Source organism: Chelonoidis abingdonii, chromosome 2 (assembly GCF_003597395.2).
Source record: "Chelonoidis abingdonii isolate Lonesome George chromosome 2, CheloAbing_2.0, whole genome shotgun sequence".
Classification (NCBI taxonomy): Eukaryota; Metazoa; Chordata; order Testudines; family Testudinidae; genus Chelonoidis; species Chelonoidis abingdonii.
The window spans coordinates 167807624-167834648 of NC_133770.1; the positions used below are offsets into that span (position 1 = coordinate 167807624).

At 41.2% G+C, this 27025-nt stretch overlaps 2 protein-coding genes across 2 annotated transcripts in view; both read right to left on the reverse strand.

Moving 5' to 3' along the window:
* Positions 1 to 27025, reverse strand: part of VDAC3 (voltage dependent anion channel 3) — a 441629-nt gene that overhangs the window by 61804 nt on the left and 352800 nt on the right. The gene's annotated exons all lie outside the window — the stretch shown is intronic.
* POLB (DNA polymerase beta) lies at positions 269 to 26238 on the reverse strand. The gene is made up of 15 exons (XM_075062009.1): positions 26226 to 26238; positions 24864 to 24975; positions 22300 to 22366; positions 21798 to 21872; positions 20882 to 20940; positions 20092 to 20141; positions 17315 to 17366; positions 16493 to 16547; positions 15704 to 15776; positions 11232 to 11302; positions 9902 to 9970; positions 9323 to 9409; positions 3132 to 3196; positions 2443 to 2582; positions 269 to 561 (listed from the first exon to the last, which is right to left on the reverse strand). The coding sequence occupies exons 1-15, from the start codon at positions 26236 to 26238 to the stop codon at positions 467 to 469; spliced, it is 1083 nt and encodes a 360-aa protein (XP_074918110.1). The 3' UTR covers positions 269 to 466.

Consider the following 27025-nt stretch of genomic DNA (forward strand, 5'->3'; position numbering starts at 1 on the left):
GGAAAGTAATAAAACAAAAGCTGTGCTTTCTAAACACAGATATCTAGTATCCCAGGGAGAAAAAGGAAGACTATAATTTATTATTAGAAGACAAAATCTGGACCAATTCCCAATTTAATCTATGAGAAATTTTATTGTGAGGGAGCTGCTTGGTTGCTCATTTTCTCTGCAGACTTATCTTAGCACCTTAGCAAAGGGACTAATTCAAATTCAGATAAAAACCAGGTGTGTATTAAAGATATTTTTGAATAAAAGGAAAGTAATCAAGTTTCAATGTTAGGTGATTTAATTTTTACAACACATTTTACTCTAGTGCCATGGAACTATTGTTTAAAAACAGTGTCAGTAATACACACCTTCTGAAGTAACGTTCAAGCAATAAATATGCACCTAGTTTTGACTCCGCTGATTATTCATAAAAGCTACAAAATAAGTGAGCACTAGCTAGTGAACCTCTGAAGGCAAGTTATTCACTCCGTTCTTTTGGCTCTCGATACTTCCACTGTATGTAGTCAAAGATATCCTTTTCACTCTCTACTGGGAGGGGCTCCCCAGCAACTCCTGCAAATACAATAAAGATGACAGACAGGTGAAGGACAGCAACTTCGCAAGGCATGACAAGTAGCAGTGCTATGCAGACACCATTTTATAAAGCAAGGACAGGTTTATCTAGAAAAAACAGGCTGATGTCTGAAAACCAAGAAGCTGCGTAAATGAATGAAAAGGAAAATAGGAGTCTGGTTAATAGTTAGATAAGGTCTAAAAACTACATCTTCTGTGCAAAAAAACCTGATCAGTATGTCACAAGGTGTTGAATGTATCACTGTAAATGCAGCAACTTTGTATCTCAACCTTAGAGTGTCAATCCTAGAACTCTAGCTCTTGACACAGCTTTAAAAATATACACCGTCAGTTAAAATTAGACAGTACGCCCATCCCAAACCAACAGAAAGCTACAGTCTTGTTATAGTGCTGGAAAACAGATGCCTGCCCTGTGTGGCACAAATAGACCAGATCTTGTACTCATTGAAATCAATGGCAAAATTCCATTGAGCTGGATCAGGAAGACCCAGAGGTGGGATATCTTGTATGCAGGAGAGAAGAAAGGTGCCTCCTGATACTAGGTAGGTCTCCGAAGCCAGAGAGAATAGCGTGCTACATTTAACTGTGGCATTTGGCAGTAGCCCTTGAAACATCCTGAAATACTATTGTGTGTGTATGGGTCTGTTTGGAGAAGAAAGGTTCACACTTTCCTGAGAACCTAATAACCCCTCAGTGCCAACTGGCAAAGGGTTCACTGTTCTGCAACAACTCCTAGCAGCCCTGACAAACTCACTAGACCCACGACATTGCTTTTGTAGACTATCTAATAAAAGCGTGTCATACTGATCCTTAGAAGTGTTGCAAAAATCTATGTATGGATGATATTTCAGGAGTTGTGTATGTGTACTGAAAATATGTTTTAAGACGACTATCCCCCAAGCTGGAGTTGACAAATAGGTTTTGAGTCACACAAAGGAAACTTATTCATGTGTCACATTGTTGGCTATGTAAATTAATCATTGTAAGCCAATATAATGGAAGCCAAATCTGCACAAGGAGTAAATGGGGATGGGTAGATATGAGAGACTAAATTACATCCTAAGAAGTGAGCTGTAGCTCACGAAAGCTCATGCTGAAATAAATTTGTTAGTCTCTAAGGTGCCACAAGTACTCCTGTTCTTTTTGCAGATACAGACTAACACGGCTGCTACTCTGAAACCTAAATTACAGGGGACTCTGACGACAAAACAATTAATTTGGGGGGCTATAAGGAGAAGGAGACCTCTTTATCCTCCACTGAGGAACCAAAAAGGACAGTGCTTTTTGCATTCATGAAAGAACCTCTCAGCCATGATGGTTGGAGATGCTGGGAGACTGCTTTAGGTGAGAAACTAACAGACTAAAACCTCTAACTCTAGGAAGCGTGTTTTATATATAACCATTTCTGCTTCCATTGTTATCCTTACTATCTCTTAAATCTTAGCTTCTAATAATAAACTTATGATTGTTTTCATTATAAATATATCTCAGTGCTGTAATGTTATATAGGAGCTGAATCAAACAAATGTGTGTACAATGTTCCCTGGGGGAAGAGCCAATCTACTAATTTCTGTGAGCATTCAGTGACAGGAGTGGGACACTGCAAGGTGCGGGCCGAGGACTCTGAGGGTTGGTGTGTACTTATTAGCCTGCACAAAGAGAGATATCTGTGGAGGCCTCGAAAGCAGTCTGTGTGTAGCCAGAGGGGTTTGGTTTCAGGGAGCTGAGCTACAGCAGGCACAGACAAGACCCTTGCACACAAAGGGCAGGCAGTGAAGTGCCTCACAACCCTGAGTACCCTTGGGGAGCATCACAACAAGAGAGACCGGAAAGAGCACTCTGCATGGAGACCAAACTCACCAGTAACTCCCAAGGGCCGGATTGTGTACTCGTTGATTGTGAAGCCCATTTCCAGGGCACGAGTTCTCATGTTCTTATTGAATATGTCACTGCCTGTGAAGTATAGTACCCCACAATAATACTGATCCTTTGGGATCAGCCTAGAGTAAAAAAAACAAAAAACAAAATCTCAGTTCCAAGTCAGCTGGAATTCACTTGAGGCACAGTTTCTCTAGTCTTATTACCATTTACAGCAAAACCCCATGCTGTACTGGCACCACATTACAGGACTCTGTATAACTATTCCTAAAACATCACCAGAGAGATTGCAATATTCCTAAAAATCCATCATCCTACAGGCACATACAAAAGGAAAGGGTGGTGCAACAACTCTTGCCATTAAACTATTACTAAGCGGTTAAGGCACAGTACCCTGACAAACCTCCCTGTTCAGTAATTGCTGGAGGGGAAGGATAGCAATGAAGATCCTTGTTTTGGAATCAGGAGAAGGGAGGCTTGCTTTGCAGTCAGGGATTGGGACACACCACTTTCATAAATGCCCCATCATGAAGCTGAGTGGGCTGTGCAGTCCTGTTCTGTATGATACACACAAGGAGGTGGAATCATGACAAATGCCCCCATTTTGGACGATGCTTTAACAAATGTCTGTTCTACCCTAGGAGTGCAGGCCTATTCCATTTAAATTTTACCTGATATCAATTCTCCTGTATGGAAAATTGGTTCCATCTTCTTCGCTTGGCAACTGACATACACCCTAAAAGGACACAAGGAAAGCAGAAATTATAAAGTTATAAGAGTTAAATTGTCTTGGGCTTTTTTTTTTTTCCTTTTAAAAGAGAAAAACACTAAAATAGTTTTAAAACGTAGACTGTGGAGTCTGTCTAGTTATGTGATCATGCACAGGCATACAGTCTCAGAGGTGAATAAAAGGTTTGCTTATTAAACTTCCTTGTTTGGGCTTATGATTTCCCCCTGTTAATAACCACGATGGAAGATTGCTAATCTGTAGTAAAGCTTTTTTTTGTTTCCAGGATAACATTCATTCCAGGACTCATTACTATCACTTACCTTTAGAAAACACTTATAGGAATACAGAGGACGTTGTTAGAATTTATATGAAATACGAAAATACCAAGAGTGAGACCAGTAACTTTGTACAGACCCATCAGAGGGGACTAGCTCTTCCAAATAGTCTATGGCACTATCAAGCCAACCAACTCAAAACAGTAGTGGACGGGAGTGTGCACTGACCCAGGGAAACACTGGGTCTTTAATGAACAAGAATATTGCAGCAGTGTACACACTGTTAGGCTACCATGATTAATAAAAATCAAACACTCCAGAAATTGACATCCTTTAGCAAAGGCAAAATGCTATGACTTTTGGATAGAACTAGAGAGAAAATAAGCTCTTCTCCCTTGCCAATGACACCCACTGCAAATAGTCCAGATTTTAATTCAGATCGCAAACCAGAGCGCTTCAAACATTGGGAGAGCAATGGAATACACATGCACGGCTAGGCAGCTATTCAGTCAAGAAACTTTTCTAACTTATTTAGCTATCAAAACTAAATTTAACTGACCCATTCTGTCCTGGTACTTGTACTCTCAACTCAGGCATTAATGTTTCTAAACTTTCTAGACAACCCTTGCTATACAAAAAGAACAAAGAGTCCTTGTGGCACCTTAGCAGACTCTTCATTGTTTTTGCTGATACAGACTAACAAGGTTACCACTCTGAAACCTTTCTATACAGACAGCTAATGATAAAGAAGTGATGGCAACCTGGAAAAAAAACACAAAAAATATAACTAATTTATATTAATCTTTGCAGACAGCTTTCCTAAAAAAATAGGGTCTATATATGACACACTGAGAAAATGATGTGGGTAGACAAATTACCCCAGAAGAATGGGGTCTGATCTGGAAAAAAAAGGAGTACCAACAACTTCAGTATGCAGCACAATAAAATAAAACTTCAAGATACTGTTTCAGTGGTATCTCACACCAGTCAGGTTAAAAATATAGATTGAATGGGGATAAATGTTGGAGAAATTGTGGTGAAAGAGGATTATTTTTTGCCTATAGGGTGGACATGTCCAGTCAGAGAGTATTAGGATGCAAACAGTAACCAAGTATCACAAATTGCTGGATATTATGAACACATGATCCTTCGCTAATCCTCCTAAGGCTTTCTAATGGAAATGATCACAAAAAATGGAAATGAAGAATTAATCTCATCTGCTTGTAGCTGCCTGGCTGTTTGCAGACTCTCACTGAAAAAAGAAAAATAGCCCAACCATAGAGGATTTGTTAAAATTATTATGTTTATATATAGATCGTGGTTGTTATAGAAAAATTAACACATCAGTTATGAACCCATCAAAATAGACAGAGGACAAATAGATAGTTAGATATTTGGTTACCTTTAATACTCAGAAAAAATACATTCACCTGCAAAAAATCCCAATATACCTGTCCAATTTTTTTTTTTGGATATTTTACATTAGACTGGGTAGGTCTATCTGTTAACTGTGTATATTGAGATATCACTCAATTTAGTAAGACCACTAGAAACACAGGGATTTTAATTATAATCACTCTATAATATGTTAAATATAAAGATCTGATGACAATATTCCTGTATATGTCTCTTTAAACAAAACCTAACTGTTGTAATATTTGTTGCGCTTCTGATACTCGCTTGGCAAAGATTTGTAAACTTATTAAAAACCTCCTAAATAATAAATAAATCTAAACTCTGCAAGTATCACAACACTCAAGGCTGAAATTAGCCTGGTGTCTCAAACTTAACACAAACCAGGCCCTTTCCCCCAGATAGCATAAACTTTTTTAATACTAAACTGGAGAGCTACTAAACATAAGGAATTCCTCTTCCTTTCCTAAAGGCACACAATCAGCTAGAATATAGTTAAGTAAAGGACTCAAAAGGACATCTCAACTATCCCTCCCTGCTTCAGGGATATATAGACATACCAATTCCATAACTGAGTAGCAACTGACACAATCCCTAACACAGCAGCTAAAACAGAAGGAGCAGAATAATGTGTACCTCTATGCCACCTTTCACCTAAAGAACATGAGATTTTAGGGAAAAAAATCAAAATACACCACAGAGTAGGTAAGTAACTGTTTTGAGGTTGGGAAGCTGAGGCACAAATAGAACTCCAGAGTCCCAGCTCCCAGGCCTCTACTTTTGCAATTACAAATATGCTGAGAACGCATGGTCACGAATGGAAAATGACAGCTAAACAGAAAAGCAGAGGGAAAGCATGGATAAAAATTGCAGCTAATGCAAGTCAGAACGGAAAGGCATTTTCTGACATTTAATAAAGCAGAAAGGCTCTTACAGAAAGAATCATTGTATAATCCATTTAATTCACCGTCAAGCTTTATTTTATGTGTAGTTGATAACTTTGTCTGGGATGACGGGGGTGAGGGAGAAGAGTTATGATGAATGATCAGAGCTGTTTAAACAGGAAACCCAAAAAACCTTGTAGAAAAAGTATTCCAGCTACACTAAGTTTTTCCCTTCCTTCCCTGATTACTTTTGTTCTGAAAGCTCAACAATTCTGTATCCTTTTGGAACATGTTATGGTTCTTTTATAAGCTCTGTTGTCTTCACTCTGGGACATTTCTAACTTCAGCTGCAGTCCTGATTCCACTTACTTTCCCAAGATTTCAACACTGCCTGTCATTTCTACTTATTCTACCCTGACACATCAATAGTGTCCTCTCCAGTAATAACTGTTTTACGCAGAACATAGGCAGTAAAATGTCACATTCTTATAGACTTGTACATTAGAAATGCTATTGGTCAAGATTTAAATTCAGAGCAAGTTGGTTCTAATACCGGAAGGGCTGGCCAAGGTGAAGTAGCAGTTACTCCTACAGAAATTGAATTTCATCTCAAATCCACTATCCCTTATTTAATAGCTTTGAAAGGGAGATGCACCAAAAATCAGTGAATTGTGTCTTTTAAAAAAAATAAAGACTAGAACATTTAGGGGAGACACAAGAAAATGAAAATACTACAGTCAAAAATGTTACCACTGTTTCCTATCACAGTGTCCTTAGCAGAAAATAGAAATATTTCTGATCAGAGGAGCTCTGTGGCTAAGAGGACAGAAGACTGAAATATCCTAGGTCAGAGTGAGACACCAGACAATTCACTGCTACCCTACAGAATTCTTTTTAGTTTGGCCAGACATAAATCCCAGTGTGACCAGTTTCTGGCATAGATCTGGTTCCATTACAAAGAGCTTATCCCAAGAACTGGTGTTTCGGGTGGTTTCACCTATCAGTCTAACATTGGATCATATAACCAGCTGGTGCGTTATCAATGGTCACCGTTTTGGGTGGGTCCCTGCAGCTTCTGCTAATTACTTAAAGGTCGTTCTAAATGTGGCTTTCACTGATCTGCTGTGACTGATGAAGTCCTATCTCTCCTCGTTTTGCTACTTGAAAATCTCACACAAGTACATAAAACACATGCACTACATAGTCTGGGGCAATCAAGCAACTATCCTGCATATATTCTTCATCAGTAAGAGCCATTCTATTGAATTAGCAACTGGGAATAGCCCAGAGTACTGGGATGAAGTTCAATTTAATTTTCCTCTTTATATTTTTTTTTCATCCCAGGAGCACGGAGTGTAACAACTTCACTGATTTTATCCTTCTAAAAAACGCCAGGAAAAACAACAAGTTTAATTTCACAAGAAACTGTTCACAGAGTTTAACTGAGGTGAGCACAGAAATCCATTTCTGATTCTCATCCCCTTTACTTCAAGTGAAAATATAAGGAACCACTTGATAATACCTTTCCCTCTGTAACAGCCTCATAAGTTTCAAGAATAGATATTTATATCCACTTGAAACAGTTCATGTGTAGGATCTAGTTTATATTTTACATTCTTTTCTATGGTTTATTTTAATTTAATAGTTTAATATAAACTTAACTGTGATCATTTAGCAAAAAGTGGATTCCCACAGCATGCCCAGCAACACTAGTCCCACAAGTCTCTGGCTTATGAAAATCATCATTAAGCTACTACCAAGATTGAATGGAACTAATCAATTACTGTCTTCAGTCCAGTCATAACTGTTTCTTAGGGTTTTACTCATCTGTTGGGATTAACTTTTCATCAGTCTTTAAGAACAAAGTATTTGGAGCCTGTAGAGACAAAACTCCAGGTAGAAGTGAAACATCATAGCACTCGCTCAATACTCAAAAAACAAACAAAACACAAAAAAACCACACCCCTAAAACAACCCAAAAGAAAAACAACAACTTCTCTTTTGAAAAGCAAAGACTTCAGCTTGTTCTTGCAGACAGAGAGGAGTGCTTAGCTTAAGGGTCTGTCTCCCGATAAGGTACATTACAATGAAATGTAAGACTGGTCATAAACCCTCAGAGCTATTCTGGGGTCAAAGATTCCTTTTATGTTCTGTTCTACAATACTGGATGGCTGACTTCAGATGTAATTTTTCAGAGGAATGCCCTATTTCTGAATGTCAAGCCTGGGAGAAGGTTTTTTCCTTTACTTTGATTTAGATGTGAAATTAATAGAAAGATGTTTGAGCTTAGACACAAAATTTCTCATATGCCATAAACTGGCATCCAGAACTAAAGAGGATGATACAGAAACCCACACCAGAACAGTCTACATCTTCAAGTAACAGAGGCTATTATCACAGCAGAAGATGGTTCCTCTGAATCTTGGAGAGTTTCACATCAAATATATGGCTATCTAGACCAAATTGTGAATTCAAGACAAATTTCAGGATCATCATCCAGTGTAGGCTGAAGGAGCTGAAAGTGCATTATAGGCCAGAGGCAGTGACAGCAAGGTGGGAGTGTACTTTGAGTCTGAGAATCTGGCCTAAGAAATGTGTTAGTAAAGAGGTGTGTAGTGGGGCATGAGAAGGGAAAGAGTAGCCAGTGGGGAGAAGCATTAAAAGAATTAGAAAGTGAGTACAGTAGTTGGTGGGGTGGATGGAGATATGTTGAACATTATGACACACTGGACTCTGACAGTAAGTCGCCGAGAGATAGGATTTAGAGTTTTCACTCCTTACACACTATTTGTTTTTGTATTGGTTTTTTTTTTTTTTTTTTTTACAATTTAAAATAATGGCATGTTATTATTGCAGAGTGTTAGAAGGCCAGTGTGATGGTGTCTGCACAGAGAATGGTTGATGCCCTGTCTACTGGCAACTGATGGCCTGGGCCCCTCCCCTGCAAAGGTTGCAACTGAAAGTGTTGGAGAACAAAAAGATCAGGTGGCCTCCTGACCTGAGAAAGAGACAAAGACCAGAGGAGAGGTTGGGGTTTGGGGCTGTCGGGCGGAATTCAGGGTATCCTAGCTGGGATCCAAGCACCCTGAACCCCCAGAAGGACTCGATGGAGGGGTCTTGACTGTGCCTGTAAGCTCTGCTGTAACCTGTGTTCCTGTTGTCCAATAAACCTTCTGTTTTACTGGCTGGCTCAAAGTCACTGTGGGTTCCAGGAAGAGAGGTGCAGGGCCCGACTCCCCCACACTCCGTGACAAATGTACAAAAGGAAAGAAAGTTCATTACAAACATTTCCACACATGTCGTTGAAACAGACTTTTTTTTTTTTTTTTTTAATATAAACAGAATGGGATAAAATGCTTCTTAGGGAAAAAATTCTCTCTGGTTATTGCAAACAGACAGATTGTTGTAGGACGTTAATATTATAACAAAAAGCCAACTATTACTTTGAGTTACTGCATAAACTTTCCTTTTTTAATCAGAGATATGTAACAGTAAAAAGTATTTCTTGTACATTAATCAGAGATACTGTCTTTTACATTAAATATTCAAAGAAAACTCACCATAAATTTCGTATCACCCTTTGACAATGTGTCTGTGACAAAGTGGATTTTTTTCAGTTGTTCTACAACTTGGTGCAAAAGCTTTGGCTGGAAACAATAATTAATGTCAAAAGTAAACAAAGTGAAATGAAACATTACCTAACTAAGAAAGAGGAACCTGTTTGTCTACCAGCAACGTGACCCACATATGAACAATATATACTTGTGAAAACCAAGGAGATCTCATTGATGGAAAATATTTTTTCAGGACCAGATACTGAGACTTTGGCAGAAACTACATACCATAAATAAATCATTACTTGAGAATCTGGTTATGGAAAATTGTTCTCTCAAACCTCTATTGTATTGCAAGAAAAAGAAGAGCACTGAAGTATTTTCATCAGACTTGACAAAACTTGTTGTACAATTTTAAATCTTATATTTCTAAATTAATGACCTTCTGTTTTTGTGGCTTGCTAGTTTCCATAGGTCCATTAGCATCTGCTTTGATTTAATCTAGAAATACTCTCTTGTAAATACTAAAGAATAGCACTGCCAACTTTCAGAGACGGTTAAAGATTTTTCTGTAGCATAATATACGGTGGGAGATTTGTTTCCTAGTCTGTTGGTTCGCTCCATACAAAAAGGTACCTCACTCCTCTTTAAGACCTATTTGAAAAAAGTGATTGAAGTGTGTTAACGGTATAAATATATGCAATTGCCTACCAGGAAAAACTCTTTAAGAGAACGATGCAATTCTTTCAAGACACCTCAGAAAATGTGATCCTGGAAATTCTAAAAAGTTGAGGTTACACAAACAAAATATTTGGGAGCACAAAATTACAGGGTCACTCAACTAGTTTAAGTCTGCCCTTGTCCTCTGCTGAGTTTCCACCCTCAGTGTCTGTAATAATGAGTGCAAGAGGGAGACATTGATATAAAAAAAAAATAAAGACTTTGCTACTGATGGACACTTCAAATCCATTACTTCCACTTTAATTGCATAACTTGCCAGTAGAATAATGGAACTCTAGAACAGAGTGTAATGACACTGGTATGTAAATGAATGACATTTTTGGTGTGCCCCATAAGAGTCTCATAGCTTCAGATACAACAGTCAAGCCCGCATTAAGCGTCTTGTGAGAATGTTTTTCCATTTTAAAAACACAAATGCTTTTTTCGGGAGGTGTGGGGGACTCTCCTGAAAACGGCTATTTTTGGTGACATGATAATCAAAGCCTGTTTTTTGCCAAAAGTGCATATGGTCTCAAAGAAGGCAGGGCCTTTTTTTTTTTGTTGTGATATAAATCAGGATCACTATACAATGCTACAGAAAAGTACACTCAATTTATAAATAAGAAAAAGATACCAAGCACATTACACTGAATTAGCAGCTGTCTGATTACCCTGTGCCCTCCACGGTCCTGGCCATTGTCCTTCCAGCTGCAAACAGCCAGCATTTTTGAGCATTTCTGTAGTATTAGGCAAAAGGGATCACGCCCTTTTCACCACAGGGACTAAGTACTAATCCCCTGGTGGCCTGAGGAGCAAGAGACTGAAATAAACTTTATCTTCCTCACTGAAGTGCAAAGTATTAGCTATTGAGCCAGGCCTGCACGCATTGCATTCGATATATTAGATGTGAAATTTCTTTGGCATATATAAGAGTTATGCAAAATACTTCTACAAAATGATTAAAACGTGTCACATCCAAACACATGAAAGGTAGTTTGCCTAATTCCCCATATAATGCTTAGATCATATATTCAGGATTTTATTAATAAACTATAAAAAGTTGTCAAGGAATAAATGGAAAAAGCTGCAATATGAACCCAAATGCAAAGGAATTTATGATTCTATGATCTGCTGATAAAAGTTCATAAAACTCAACTTTTAAATAGTAATAAGTTGTATAGAGAAAGACAGGCACCTGTTTGGTTGATTCAGAAGTGAAACTTGGATGGGTCAGGAGAACATCCATATCCCCACTTGATTCCGCACCTGAGAAAGTAAAGAGTAAAGAAGAAAAACTGTAAGTCTTGATATCAGTTAACAGACCACAGAGGGTTGTGTTTGAATCTTAGTGCTAAAGAAAAGAAGAAAAGCTCCTCTATCCGCAAAACTAGCACAGAATAGTTATTAGCGTTTTTAATAATAGGGTAGACAAACACCTGTCAGGAATGGTGCAAGTATATACGTGGTCTTGCCACAGCACAAGTGGCTTGACTAAATGACTTCTCAAGATCCCTTCCAAACCTGCATTTCCAAGTCTATGATTAATAGGGCAGCCTCTACACTATCTCAACCCTAACGTGCTAATACTAAGAAGTGACATAAGGGACCAAAAACCATTTTCAATTGATAGTAAAAGCATTTAAGATCTTCCTGTTCCGCAGCCTGTTGAATATTTTCTGCTGTGTGCTTCCACCAATCATTTTTTATTGTATACAGCTTAGACAGAGTACATTGTTTAGAGCTGTAACAGGTGGCTCTCTTAGTGATCGAAGTTTTGACAGATAACCATGCTTTCTGTGCCTCACGCAATGAGTCAAGTACTGTACATGCATTTTCTTGTGGCAGCATTCCATAGTGAAGATGGCAGTATACTACACACAGACACGACAGACATCATCCAACGCTGGGTTGAACACTGTGTCTACTTAATCGTCCATCTGCAATTTCAAAAGCTGCTATCGATGGTGTAGCATGATTCCCAATACATGAAGGGCTCACTAGACTGCTAGTGTTACTGAGACAGAAACCGCCAACGAACAACGGTCACAAGGAAAGGTGCCTGGTTTAGATAGAATGCTGCCAGAAATCTATAAGCATAGTGGTTATCAAACATATCAAATGCTTACATGGCTCTTCAACATCTGGGAGCAGAAGACCATGCCTCAAGACTTCAAGGGTGCTTCAGTTGTCCATACATACAAATAAAGGTGAGTACTCTGCAACAACCATCGTGGTATCTTGATTTTTTCCATTGCTGGGAAGATTTTGCCTTGCATCTTGCTCCCCGGATTCTTCCATATCACCAATAACATTTCAGAGAGTCAGCATGGCTTTTGCTTGGGACACAGAACAGCTGACATGACTTCTGCGGCTTGTGAAAATGCTAGGAACAAAACTGTGATCTCTATAAGGTGATTGTAGACCTGATGAAGACCTTTGACACTGTTAGTCGGGAGGGTCTCTGGTGAATCTTGACCTAAGCTGGCCACACAAATTTGTAACAATCATGCACTCAGTCATGCTGGCTAGAGTGCTGGAAAACAGTTCTTCATCAGAGCCTTTGTCACGAACAGCATGAAGCAGGGCTGTGCACTTGCACCTACACTATTTACCACTGTCCTTAGTGCTATGCTGCTAGATTCTTTCAAAGACTACGCAGTATCTTCAATTTCCAGTGTCTTTGTGCTCACATTAAAGCAATTGACTTGTTCATTAGGGAGTTCCTCTTCACTGATGATTGTGCACACACAGCACATACTGTCCAAGACATGCAGCATCCGATAGATGACTTTTCTAGATCGGCAAGATTTGGACTCTATCTGCTTCAAGAAAAACAAAGTACTTTACCAGACTGCTCCCAGAAAAATGTATTCTGCCACTGAAACAGCAATTGCTGACAAGAGTGCTCAATGCAGTAGAAAAATTTTACTATCTTGGCAACACTTCATCTGATAATTCCCCGACAGACTATGAAATCACGCAGTGCCTTTCTAAAGCCAGTTCTGCCTATGGTTGACTTTGCTGCCACCTGTGGAATGAGACAGACAGTTGACTTCACACCAAGATTACTGTCTACCATGCAATTATGTTAAGCACTCTTCTCCACAGGAGTGAAACATGGACACACTTGATGCAACTAGAGAGTTTTCACATGTGCTATATGCATCTCATCTGTAAAATCAAATGGTTGGACAGGACACCAAATACTGAAGTTCTGGACCTGTGCTACATAACTAGCACTGAATTCCTAATCAGATAGGTGCAGTTTTGCTGGGCTGATCACCTTGTACATATGGATGCTACACAACTCCCCAAAGTCATATTTTAAGGACCACTGAAAACAGGAGCACCTACACTGACATGACACTCTGAAAGCTCACTTAAAAGCTGGCCATGTCAACCTGAACACATGGGAAGTTGCTGGTGCTGAGAAATTAGGATTGCGGCAGACCTCTTGGTCTGCAATTAAAGCCATCGAGAATAGCAGAAGAGAAAAAGTCAAAGGGAAACATGAGAAAAGAAAGAAGGCTTTGGTTAAAAAAATAATAACACGCAACAATGTCAGCTTAACATACGGCTGCATCTGCGGATCCCTCATCAGTTTATGTTTGTGCAAGACAACGCACTGAAACAAACTGACTCTCATATGTTGACTATGATAGGAGACTCCAACAGAGCTAAGAAGTGGATTAATTTTCATGGGACTCTGATGAAACTGTCAGGCATTTACCAATTAGTACCAATTTTGGTGGCAGCTTGTGTGATGTGGATACTTTTCATTGGATACTGACCTGAGATCACCGACTCACTCCACAGAGGCCAACCAACCTGTTGCAACCCTAAAGTGCACGCTTAAACACGGTCTCTTTATGGCCAATTGTCAGCCCACAGCCATTTTGTTTTAGTAAAAGGACAATCAGATTCTTGTTCCTTAAAGGACAGGAAAGCCCCAAGGTGTCGTGTGCATAGCCCTAGCGTGTCGGGTGCACCCTGTGAGCCGTATACAGACATGTAAGCATGTCTCAAATGAAGAAGTAGCGTGCTTGCCAAGTACAGCTTCTGCTACGTAGGTGGCTCCTGCTCGGAACCTGAAAGGCAAAGGAGCTAGGGGACCAATCCAGTATCAACATACGTAAAAGGGAACCAATCTGAGACTGACACGAGCAAAAGCCGTCAGACAAAACCATGTCTCATGACAGAATCGAGAGGAGTTCCCGCGTGTCAGTTGGAAGGTCTGATCACCCTTTCGGCCAGGGTATCTCCTCCGGATTTCGCTGGCTCGGGTCATTTCATGTTAAACAAGACCACCTCCCCTAATTCGCTATGCAATCGGTGTTTATGCTGCTGGTCGGCTGTATCTGGAGTGTGGTATGTATTTTGTAATTTCTGCAAATATTTCTGCTCTTCCCTGACTCTTCCCCCGTCTCTATGCCCTCTTCTGTTTCTTGCGTTTACTTCATTCTGTGTATAAGAAAAGCGTTTTTTTTTCCCCCCTTTCCTTTTTCTCTTCTACAGCTTATCTTTTGGCCTTGCTTCTTCCTTTTATGTGAAGCAGTGTACATAAGAGTTAACACGTTGCTCTTCCTAGCCAAAGTGTAATCTATTCCCATTAAAATAAACACAGCCATTTGGCTTTAAACCAACTCCGTTGTGTCCCGCTATTCCTCTTCCCTTAGATAGTCACTCGAACCTTACATGTTGCAGACACAACCAAGTTAGTAATTTGACTACTTGATCACAAAGCAAAGTATCATCTCTGTGCCTCTTATTCTTAATGTTTACATAGTGTTATGGTGTTTAAAGACAGACCACTTATTTAATAAATGCAATTTTGAATAAGAACAACTTCTAAACGGCTTAACAACTATTTTGTACCAAATCTACGTCTGGCACAGGTATATTTAAAATAAAATTTAATTGGGGAACATGACATATACTCAAGTCTTCATTAGTCTTTCTTCATTTGACTGCTAGACTTTTTACTACTGGCATGAACAGTGGCTGATTATGGACAATGACATTTATAAAGTTTCTATTTTTTAAGCTGGAGGACCTCACATATAATTCACACAAAAAATTACAGTCAACCTCATACTGCTCAGCAAATAATTAATAGACTAAAGTATGAGGTTTCTCATGCTTCATACTGCACTAGAAGTAATCATAAAAGATTAAACTACAGATGCCAAAATAAGTGAACATCTCACAATTTTTTAATTGAGTTGGTTCACTTACTGAAATTTGCAAAATAGGAAGTAATTTTCAACGGGCGATTATTATTTGTGTGAATCAGCAAGGTTCTGTTACGCTATGTCTGCACAGCAGTAATAAGAAAGACTCCAGAGTAATTCTGGAGCACCTGCAAGAGTTTTGAGAAAAGGAAAATTTAAAGGAAACTATTCTTTGGTTTTACAATTCGCAGCATCCTACTCCGCTTCTTTTTATATCACACCCATAGCCTTATCTGTACAAACTGAACTAGTCAGTCTAAGCAAAAAGCAAGAAGTAAGTTTACTCCATCTGGTCAGTGTAACAGATTTTGCATTAAGGACTATGCACATCAGTACAAATTAAAAAAAACCTTAAGGTTCACAGTTCAGACATTTGTCAGTAAGTTTTGACTCAAAGAACCATGATGTAATTGTGAAGGCACAGTGGAGTACCAACCTCGCCTGAAACTGCCACAGACTGTAGCAATATATTCGGGGTCCAGTTTTTTAACCTCATTCAATACAATTTCCTGTTGAAAAAAAAAAAAAGAACAAGATCAAATCATTTGAGCTGCCCACTGCAATGAGATAAGGCCCTGAAATAATAACCTGTTGTGTCAGAGGCCCAGTCTGAGACCTGACGCCCAAAGCAAAGTACTTCCAGGCTCTGCTAAGCAAAAGCTGGGCTGTGAGCCAGAGGCAGGCCACACTCACAGAAGCTGGCAAGAAGAGGGCTGCTAGAAGCAGGTGCATCTTAAAGACAAGGTCAAAAGGACAGCATGATGGATAGAAACAACATGATCAAAGGAGGAGACAGCCCCCAATGAATCCAAGGGCTGTACTTCAATACGTCAGTAGGGATGAGTAATCTGCCCTGTAACTGTATAAAAGTAGGTTCCAGAGTGCGCATCTTTGCCTGGCCTAGGGTGCAGTGGAAAGTCCCACCACTGACTGAGCTGGTCCATTGCCAGGGGGCACAAATTCGTAGTATGTCTTGTACAGTCTATAGGAAACTATTACTGTGCTTTGTTTGACAATAAACCTGGCTCAGGTTCCTCCGTACATTACTAGAATCTGTGGTCACTGGGGCTTCTCTAGGGGTCTGTCGTGTCAGCTATCTGTGCAGAGCTGGGGCAGCACACAGCCCACTGTTATCACTGAACAAGAGCGGAGCACCACATCGGCAGCTACTGACTACTTAATTTGTTCTGATTGCCTTACTTGGTTGAGGAAGATTATATCTTACTTGCATCTGTAACATCTCTTCTCTAGGTATTCTTTTCTCGAAGTCTTCAAAATATCTGTTCAAATAAAAAAAGAAGTTGAATGACTATGGGTAAGGCAATACATTTAAAATTTAACCAAGCAAACATTAGATAAAAAACTCCATACATTTTACATTAAACTGATTGATTAGAAATTAATAACCTAGACAGCGAGAGCAAGCCAATGATCACAGGTTCCTTTTGCTAGTTTCAGACACCTCAGAAATTCCCATCACCGCAGGTCCTCCCTTTCACCACCATTAAAACAGATTTCAGAGAGGAGAGGAAGTACTGCTATCATACAGGAATACTGTATCAAGAATTTTTTCTGCCGTCTTCCAAAGGGGACAAGAACTTCATGATTTTAAGAATTGACTCAACAGCAGCAAACAGAAAGCTTTCCTTAGCCAGCGAGTGGTCAGAGAGGCAACCCAAACCATCAATTTGTCTAGAATTTAGACTTGCAGTGATCCAGACACAACATTTCAAATCAGAACCTGAGAGGAAAAGCCTGTTTTTTTTCACCACCTTTAATAACTCAAAAGTGGATAGGCTGAGCTGACTAAACTTTTCTAAAACAATGCATCTTTGGACTGCGACCAAGCACAGCTAATTTCATCCCCCAAAAAATTTGTTTGGGTAAGTTATGAGCAACTGAGAAAAGGGAAGAACGGGGGTGGAACTGGATCTTATGTATTAAGTGTGCTACTTACGCTTGCTATAATCTTAAAGAGTGCACTGGCCTCTGGAGGAATTTTTACAGAAGCCAAGTAACTATGTCCATGAAAATGAAACTGTCTTACTTTAGCCCAATTCGCTGATGATGATTTAACTTGTGTTCATTTTTCTTTAGATCTGGAAGAAGCAGAATGACAGAAAAAATACTCAGGAGGAGGAAAATAATGTTAGCAAACAGATATTTGTTGTAAAGATATATTGTAAAGATGATTTAACTCAATAGCAACTATAAAGAGAAACACAAAGAATAAGAGTTTTTGTTGTGCTTGTAAATTATGAGGAGGCTGCCCTATGGCTCACAGAACGAATGCAGTAGCATCTACTAAACCACACCCCTATGCCAGGACACATCCCTTATGCCAGCGTTCGCAGCAAGGGCAATGCAGGGCAGTGTAAAATGGCTAGCAAAAAGCCTGCTCAGGGGAGAACTCTACTCTGGCTAGACTGGGGCTCTTTAATCCATCAAAAAACAAACAAAAAAACCCCACCACAAAACCCATCCCCTGCAAAATCCACATACAACCCCCGACTCCTCACAGATGAAAAGTCCCACTTAGTTGCACCTAAGAAGTCAGTTCTAGTCACTGAGCAAAACTGTCTTAGGAAATAGTGAACCTAAAAAAAAAAAAAATCAGTAAGGAGTAGTCATTGTAATGTTTAATACCGTGCTCAGTGTATACTTGTTGATTTCTACATTTATAAAGGGCCAAACCTTCAGCTGTATTGGAACAGCTGAAGCAGAAGGTGGTCTTTTGATTTAGACCATCCCAGACTGAAGCGGCCTCTGAAGCAAGTTACCACAGTCCAAGGGCTGCACTAACAGACAAGGTGTGATCTTATGTGAAGATAAAATATGAGGCTCAAAAAAGGAAGGGAGCACCAATCCAGGATTGTTTCCCAGCTTGATATATCACCAAAATGGCCTGCCCTAGAATCCCCACATTTGTTTTAGTCTGTTGGCAAGAATGGTAACTTGAACTGGTTTTGGAACAGTTTGTTGGCACAGCTAGTTACCAAAATCAGTTTCCACACACATTATGGGCCACAATATAGTAATTCCTCATTCAATGTCCTCCTGCTTAACGTTGTTTCAAAGTTATGTTGCTGCTCAATTAGGGAATGTGCTCATTTAAAGTTGTGCAATGCTCCCTTATAACGTCGTTTGGCTGCCTGCTCTGTCCACTGCTTGTAAGATTCTGTGAAAGAGCAGCGACTTTACAAATGAGCATTCCACAAGTTCCTCTCCTCCCCGTCCCAGTGCTTCCCCCACCACCAAACAGCTGTTTGGCAGCACTTAGGACTTGGGGGGGGGTGGGGGAGAAGCAGGAGCAGGGATGCAGCGTGCTCCAGAAAGGGGGTGGAGTGGGAAGTGGAGTGGAGCAGGGACAGGAAGAGGCAGGCCTGGAGCATCCCCCAGCAAAGTTGGTGTCTGTTCTTCTCTGGGGAAGCTGCCAACGCTGCTGCTGCAAAGGGGCTTCCTAGTGTCCTTGCCTGCAGTGGGCTGTGCCTGTGTGGGGTAAGCCGGGGCACTTCCCAAACAGAGTACAGTACTGTACAGTATATAATGCCTTTTGTCTGCCCCCCAAAAAATTCCTTTGAACCTAACCCTCTGCATTTACATTAAATCTTATGGGAAAATTGGATTCATTTAACATTGTTTCACTTAAAGTTGCATTTTTCAGGAACATAACTACAATGTTAAGTGAGGAGTTACTGTATATAATTTATGACATCATAAATGCCAAGGCCAGAAGGGACTATTGTGATCGTCTAGTCTGACCTCCTGTATAACAGCCCAATGAACTTCCCCAACGTAATTCCTTTTGAACCAAATCACATCTTTTAAAGAAAGATCTGATCTTGATTTTAAAATTGCCAAGGAGAAATTAAGAGGGGCAGTGGTGGTCTAACACGAGATTGAGCAGAAAGGTGAGAAAGGCTGGGCAACCTGGGAAAGAAAGGGTCTTATCTAGTAGCCTGTGTCCCAAAAAACATCTTTACATTCCCAGGCAAAAATATTTAAGTTGCAATTAAAGTATCCATCAAAGTAGAAGACCTTAAAATAAAATGGCAGTTTTAACAACAACAACATCCATAGAGCACCCACAACAGGCAGCAATCCTATCTTCAAGTAATTCCACATTCCATCACACCAGTAACATTCCAATCATGTGTAAGAATCTCCAAAAAGTATGAGGTTTCAAGAGTAAATGAGTTGTCACACTGAAAGACTTACAAATATGGTAGCTTTAACAGTGAAGACCATTAACCATTTCAACTGTTTATCAAGGGTTGAGATGGATTTTCCATCAATGGCAATTTTTAAATCATGACCAGATGTTTTTCTATGTAACACGCTCGAGTTCAAACTGGATTTCAGAAAAGTTTTATAGCCTGTGCTATGCAGGTAATCAGACGAGATGATCACAGTAGTCTTTTTATCTTAGAATGTATGAATCTAGCATACATCCAGCTCTTGGGTGCTGAACGAAAAGAAAGGGATGGATGCAGTGTCAGTGGAATCAAACTTATGCAACATAAGCACACAGGTACTACCAAAGCCATGCACTTCAGAGTTTGCAGCACTAGAAGAAAAAATTGAAAAAGCCTGTTTCTTCAAACCAAGTCACTTTCCCTTTCCCCATATTTTGGGAGAATCCCCATCTGAAAATTTATCTGGTGCCCTTCTTCCCTGCACTGACTCAAGTTTTGGAATGCTGAATGCCTATCCTTAATTGCATAACTGCTGTCATTTACGTAGCAAGCAGTTTTTCACAACTTGAGTCATAACCTTTTCACATTCTTCCAATCAAAGGCTCTGAAATCAGTATGGTACACTCACCTTCCAATGTCTTTATCCCTTCATCCACAAACTTCCTAGCTGCAGAAGGACTGCAAAGAATCAGGGCACTTCTTAACCAAATTGACACAGTGAAACCTCTCCAGCAGAAAATGTTATATCAAACAGTAGCACATTACACCATAATTTACTAACAGATTACACCAAAGTTTACAATTAGGCAATTAGTTCTCCAGTACCAAAGCCATTTCTTACATTCATTCTCACATTCTCCCTCAACTTGGCATACACTGCTTGCATGGACTAGGAAATGGAGGAAGAGGATGGGAGTCAGGAGACCTGGGTTCTATTTCCAGCTTTAACAGTGGCTTTGGACAAGTCACTTAACTTTTCTGCGCCTTGGTTTCCCTACATGCATGAGAACGATGTTACCCGTTTTAAAAAGTTGCCTATGGAAAGGCTAAAGTTGATTGTCATCAACTCTATTTCCTCCTACCTCTTCAGTAGCTCCTTCACATTCCTTTTGGAAGTCACTCCCCCTCTCCGTTCCAGCTCATCAGTATCTCTCAAGGCTCTGTCTTTTGTCCGCGCCTCTTTCCCCTCTCTCTGTTATAAGCTGGTGATCGCATCCACTTCCATGGCTTCCGCTACCATCTCTTCACTGTCATTTCCCCAGTGTACATTTCCCCTGGGCTCAGTCTTGAATCTCTAACGTCTCAGTTTGGATGTCCCGCTGCCAACTTAATTTCCACATTCTTTCTTCAAACCCTCAATTTCTACACTGCTGTTAATAACTCTACAAGTAGATAGAACCATACAAAAAAATTCTTACCCTATGCCACTAACTCGGGTCAGGAAATTGATAGATGAGCTTGTATCATCCTGTCGAATCTGGAGAAAAGAGACTGTTCTCTAACTCACTTGAAAAGTCACAGGAACATAAAATAACTCAGTGAGTTATTGCACTTGAAAGTTGCTGTAGTCTTTTTAGATCTGACCTACTACCTACACATCAGAGACTCGTGTCATGATTGTTTAGATCCACTCAGAAAGAACCTGGACAGGTGGTTTTCAGTGCCAAGTCCTTGGCTCTAGAATTTGCTTCCTTCTTTGGTTTCAGAGAAGAGAGTTTGTTACTCAGAGGGATGTTATAAGGCTCTAAGTGAGGCTGGTTCCTTTTTTAATGGAGGGAGAAGAGTCCTTTTTAGTTTTTGCTGACATGTCTATTCAGATTTACAATCACATTTTTAAAGCCATTGTCTGACTCCTTCTATACACTGAAGCAAATTCTATATGTTGGGAATACGTACATAAGAGAGACTTGTTCAGGTTTTAGATCCTCTGGCAGAAGGGTGGGAGCCCAAATTTAGAACAAGAGGGGTGCTGCAGGCCAGGACTAAGGTGCACTGGGAAAAGCCGTGTGCAGGAAGCTTTCTACATGTCTGTCCAGACTAAGGTAGGTGGCCCTGGCTAAAACCAAACTTCCTTGAGAACCCACTTCATCAATTTGGTGGACAGAATAGGCAGGAAGGCAAACTGATCATATCCTGTAATATTTCCAGAGATGTACAATTTTTTGTTTTTAGATACCCATTTCCTTCTTTCTACTCCTCTGGCAGTCTATGTGCATCTCCCCCCTGCTTGGCCTCAGTCTCTCCTGAAGCAGTAAAGCAGCTGCATGGAGTTAGCAGAAGGCCTGGGAAGGTACAGAAAAAAAAATGCCTGCAAAGAAGGTCAAAGAGGTTCACCTTTTCAAGCTTACGTAGTTTTCCAGTGGATAAAAACTCATCAATCTTCTCAGCGATTTTAGTCCCTACTCCTTCCTAAAAAAGGAAACAGAACCAAAAAGTCAATGAAACTTTACCTTCAGGATAACTAGCACCACAGATATTATGGATAAACTACAAAACTAAATCCAGAAACTTGCAAAACAGAAACACAATCAAACTTACAAGGCAATACTTTGCTAATGTTCATAATTGTAAGCAGCGGCATTATGAGCAACAGAAGCAGACTAATTTTCCTGGTTTTACAGTGAAATTTCAAAATGGGCTTTTAGCAAAATTTACAGTTCCTGCGCTAAATTTAAACCTCTGAAGTCTGAGAAAATGCAGGAAAAAAGCATATCTGAGTCTCCTCAATTACAACTATGATAATGTATATTATAATGCACTAAAATATTAACACAAAAATGGAATTTAATTGTGTGGATGACAGGAACTCAGATAAAACCTCCGTTTAACAGCTTACCAGCTTCTTTGCTTCAGCTCCACTTTTTATCTTGCTTGGATACTTGGATATTACAGAAGCTGCTTTTCTATATGTATACACACACAAAAAAAGTTCCATTCACTTTCCAGCCTTCAGTGAACAGTATCAAATGACAAGACAAACATTTTGCATACACTCTCATTACAGTGCACTGTGTGTGGTTCCACCCTGGAGCAGTGGCATCTGTATAACTACCCCCTATTTCTCATGCACCAGGAACACGAGACCTCACCAAAAAAAAAAAAAAAAAGCTTATCATACAGCAACCTGAATATCAATTTCCTCAAAGCAGTCAATAACAATTATGTACTTTAACATAAGGGGCTCACATAAGGACTTTTATAAATAAGGTAAACAGCAATGCTAACTTAAATTTACAAAAGAGCCTGTTATTCAGAAGTACTTTACAAAAACTACTTATCTGGTTAGCCATCTCAGATATGGGGGGGCGGGGAGGAAGAGATTTTTTCCATTCCCCCCTAAGGACCAGCTTAGGAAAATTGAAAAATATGAAAGGAAACTTGTGAAATAGTTTCTCTCAGAATGAACAGTGAAAGAGAAAGGAAAGAAGGAAAAGCTTGACTGAGGCTAGCATTTCCAAGAATACATTAGTAACTATTTAAATTATATTACACACGTTCACAGAAGGGCTAGTTTTGTCTACTATTTTGACACTTACTGTATACGTGATGATAATACACTATTAAAGAATCTGGTGGTGTTTTTACTACTATAAAGTTCGGATATCTACCTGAATTTACTGTTGATCCTTAAATATCGTGCTCTGTTACCTACATTATACGAACAGTCATTTTCCAAGCTCTCTCTCTGGAAACACAAGTTTCTCCTGTATCTGCATAATAAAGTCAGGTCTATTTACATACTATTTCTGAGCCTAAATTGTCTTCTAGTTTCAAACTTTTTTTTTTCCTATTTGCCAATAGGCAAAAATACATATTTATTATTCAAATCAAAATTGTACACCTATTTCATCAATATATCAAACAGCACTTTATATGCTAACTAACTTATACTGAATGCATTTCTCATTCTTCAAAAATGAAATTTTAGTTTCAGTAAGTAATTACCATAGATATTTCAACTGGGGGTGAGGGGAAGGGAGAACAGGCAGAAAAAACCCACCATTTTTTTAAAATGCCATCTAAATTTCCAAAAAAGTTTTACATCTCTTCTTTGGTGCATAATGAAGTATCTGGCTGAATTGGAATTTTAAGATTGCAGAACACAGTTAATCAAATTAGAATCTGGCCGAGACCCTGAGCCTAGCTTAAATTTAGAACATAAAAACGGCTATACTGAGTCAGACCAAAGGTTCATCTAGACCAGTATCCTGTCTTCCGACAGTGGCCAACATCAGGTGTCCCAGAGGGAATGAACAGAATAGGTAATCACCAACTGATCCATTCCATCACCCATTCCCAGCTTCTGGCAAACAGAGGCTAGGGACACATCCCTATCCATCCTGACTAATAGCCATTGATGGACCTATCCTCCATGAACTTATCTAGTTCTTTTTTGAATCCTGGTATAGTCTTGGCCTTCACAATATCCTCTGTCAAGGAGTTCCACGGGTTGACTGTGCATTGTGAGAAAAAATACTTTTTTGTTTGTTTTAAACCAACAGTCTATTAATTTCATTTGGTGGCCCCCTAGTTCATGTGTTATGAGAAGGAGTAAATAATACTTTCTTATTTATTTTCTCCACACCAGTCATGGTTTTATAGACTTCTACCATATCTCCTCTTAGTCATCTCTTTTCCAAGCTGAAAAGTCCCAGTCTTATTAATATCTCTTCATACTGAAATCATTCCATACCCCTAATCATTCTTGTTGCCCTTTTCAGAACCTTTTCCAAGTCTAATAGGTCTTCTTTGAGATGGGGCAACCACATCTGTGTGCAGTGTTCAAAATGTGGGCATACCATGATTCCCAACAATCTGTTCACTTTTCTGACTGCACATTGAATGGATGTTTTCAGAGATCTATCCACAATGACTCCAAGATCTCATTCTTGAGTGGTAACAGCTAATTTAGACCCCATCATTTTATATGCATAGTTGGGATTATGCTTTCCAACATGCATTACTTTGCATTTATCAACGTTCAATTTAATTTGTCATTTTGTAGCCCACTCACCAAGTTTTGTGAAGTCCTTTTGTAGCTCTTCCCAGTCTGCCTGGGACTTAACTATCTTGAGTAGTTTTGTATCATCTGAAGTTTGCTACCTCACTGTTTACCCCTTTTTCCAGATAATTTATGAATATGTTGAATAGGACTGGTTCCAGGACAGACCCCTGGGGGACACCACTATTTACCTCTCTCCATGCCGAAAACAGATCATTTATTCCTACCCTTTGTTTCCTATATTTTAACCAGTTACCAATCCCTGTTGAATAAGACTGGGCCTGGAGCAGTTTCCCATGGCACCCAAGAGAGGGGACACCGCGGCCCTCTCTCTGCGCTGAGAGCAGGGAGGGTTGGGAGAACATAGTGATACCCGCACCGCTCGTTGGCGCACCTACCTGTACGCATTGTACTTGTGGATAGCTCGGTTCACGTTCTTCTCATAGTTTGCCAGTTCTGCGGCCCGGGGGCAATGAAAAGAGACACAGAGACATTTCTTACACGCTGACTCTGAACCAGTTCTCACTCAAGCGTGGGTGGGTTAATGTTACCAGGCTACCACAGGCGATGAGTTATATTTCCATGCGGTGCCCAGGCACCAGCAATATTCAGAGCCCAGCTCCACCAATATTTGGAGTTGGAAGAGCAACCCCACGTGCCTCCCCTTGCCTCTTCCCCGTAGCTCCATGCTGCCTCCCTGCAGCAACTGCTGCCGCAGGGTTCTAGTGCCCCCATCTCAACTGCCAGGGTAGACTGACTCTGAGCCTGCCCTTCCACCTCAAAGCTTTCCCTCTTCAGGCAGGTCCCTCCACCAGCACAGGCCCCTCCCGCCTGCAGTCACCGCTCCTGCCCCATGCTGGGCAAGGAGGCAGCCCCACATCCCTCACCCCCAGTGAGGCTACAGTCAGGACCAATAGCAGGGAAGGAGGCGCACGCAGCACCCCCGACACCCACCACGGGGAAGGCGAGGGAGATGCCTGGACCTGAGAGAGGCCCTAGGAGCACATGTGGTGACAGCGGCGGGGGTGAGTGTGCTGCTGTGGGGAGAGGAAAGGGGGGCTCCTCCCCCAGAGCTTGCTGCTGCCATCAGGAAAAGGGCTGAGGGAGTCGTCCTCTCTGGCCCCTATCCTGGAGCAGCCAGACTGCTCCGCAAACTCATCCCCAACTCTGCCTCACCCCATAGCCACACCCCCAGCCAGAGCTTTCACCCCCCATTGCACCCTCAACCCGATCCCCTCCAGCACCCCACACACCTTATCCCCAGTGCCAACCAGAGCCCTCACCCCCCCCACACCCTAACCCTCTGCCCCCGCCCTGGGCCTAACAGCCCAATCCCCCTAGCCCCAGACAGAGCCCTCCCCGCCAACAACCCAAATCCCACCCAGCCCCAGACAGAGACCCTCCCCTCACCCCTCCCCCTCCACTCTCGCCACTGAACCCCTCTCAGACCACCAACCCTCCCCTCACTCCACTCCAGAGCCTGCACCCCAGACTTATCCTTCTCCCCCAAAACTCTCTCCCAAGAGCCTGGGAACAGGTGTGTAGGGCGGATCTGGGCACCATCGGATCGGCCTAAAGTCCGATGGCACCGGGGGTAACCAAAACCTTGTCGGCGAAGGCGGCTACGGGGGCCAAGACGGACCCAAGCCCAGCTACCCTCAAACGCGCAGAAACGTCAAAGCAGCCCGCGCCCGCAACCAAACCCACAAGCTCAGGAAGTCTGTGACCCCCGCATTGGGCTCTCCATGCAGGCACCTTACCGCTATTGCTCATGGCGCCCACAATGCCCAGCAGCACCGCAGCTACTAGAAGCCGACAGGGAACGAAATGGGAGCGACAAGGGACTTCCCGGTCCATGGGCCACCGGAAAGGGGGGGTGGTAAATAAGACTGCGAGAACTCACTACCTAAGCCCACGCCCACACCGGGGGGGGGGGGGGAGGAGACACCGCAGTGCCATTGTGGGGTAATTTGACAAGATGTCTTATGAGCAAGCCGCGAAGCCTGCAGCACCATGGGAGAGGTAGTGTTTCTCTCGGCCTTCAATCTCCCATCAGCCATTGGGGGTAGCGCGGCACGACGGGAGGAGTAGTGTTTCCTTTAGGCCTTCATCCTCCCTTCAGCACCATCGCTCTCCACTGCGGGGCGCGCAGCAACCACGGGAGGAGTAGTGTTCTCTCGGCCTCATCTCCCATCAGCCATTGCGGGGGCCGCGTAGCACCTAATTTGGGGCTACTGATGCACGCAGCTCTGAGATCTCTACCACCAGTTAAAGTCACAGACCGCTGAGGTTGCTAAGAGTTGAGATCACTAGAGCCGTATTAGTCGCTGAGGCAGAGAAGGAGGAGCTGTCCACTGCCTACAGGGACGCTGAGATATGTATGGCGGGGGAAAAGATTTAGGATTAACTTTTATTGTCTTGTTTGGAGTCCCTTATTGCAACTAAAAAGGAGGATAAATTTGGGTTCTTTGAATGAACTTATAAAGTTTTGCCCCAGGGGGAGCCCCTCGTTTTTCATCTCTTCTGTCTACCACTGGCTTCTCTGCCCTTATACGGCCAG

Bases quoted from the DNA above. Each gene is read 5' to 3' on its own strand.
- POLB (XM_075062009.1), bottom strand. The intron at 16,548-17,314 runs GTAAGACAGTTT...TTATTTGAACAG, and splicing joins CATCAGCGAATTGGGCTAAA to ATATTTTGAAGACTTCGAGA. The intron at 9,410-9,901 runs GTATATTATGCT...TATTGTTTCCAG, and splicing joins TAGGAAACAAATCTCCCACC to CCAAAGCTTTTGCACCAAGT.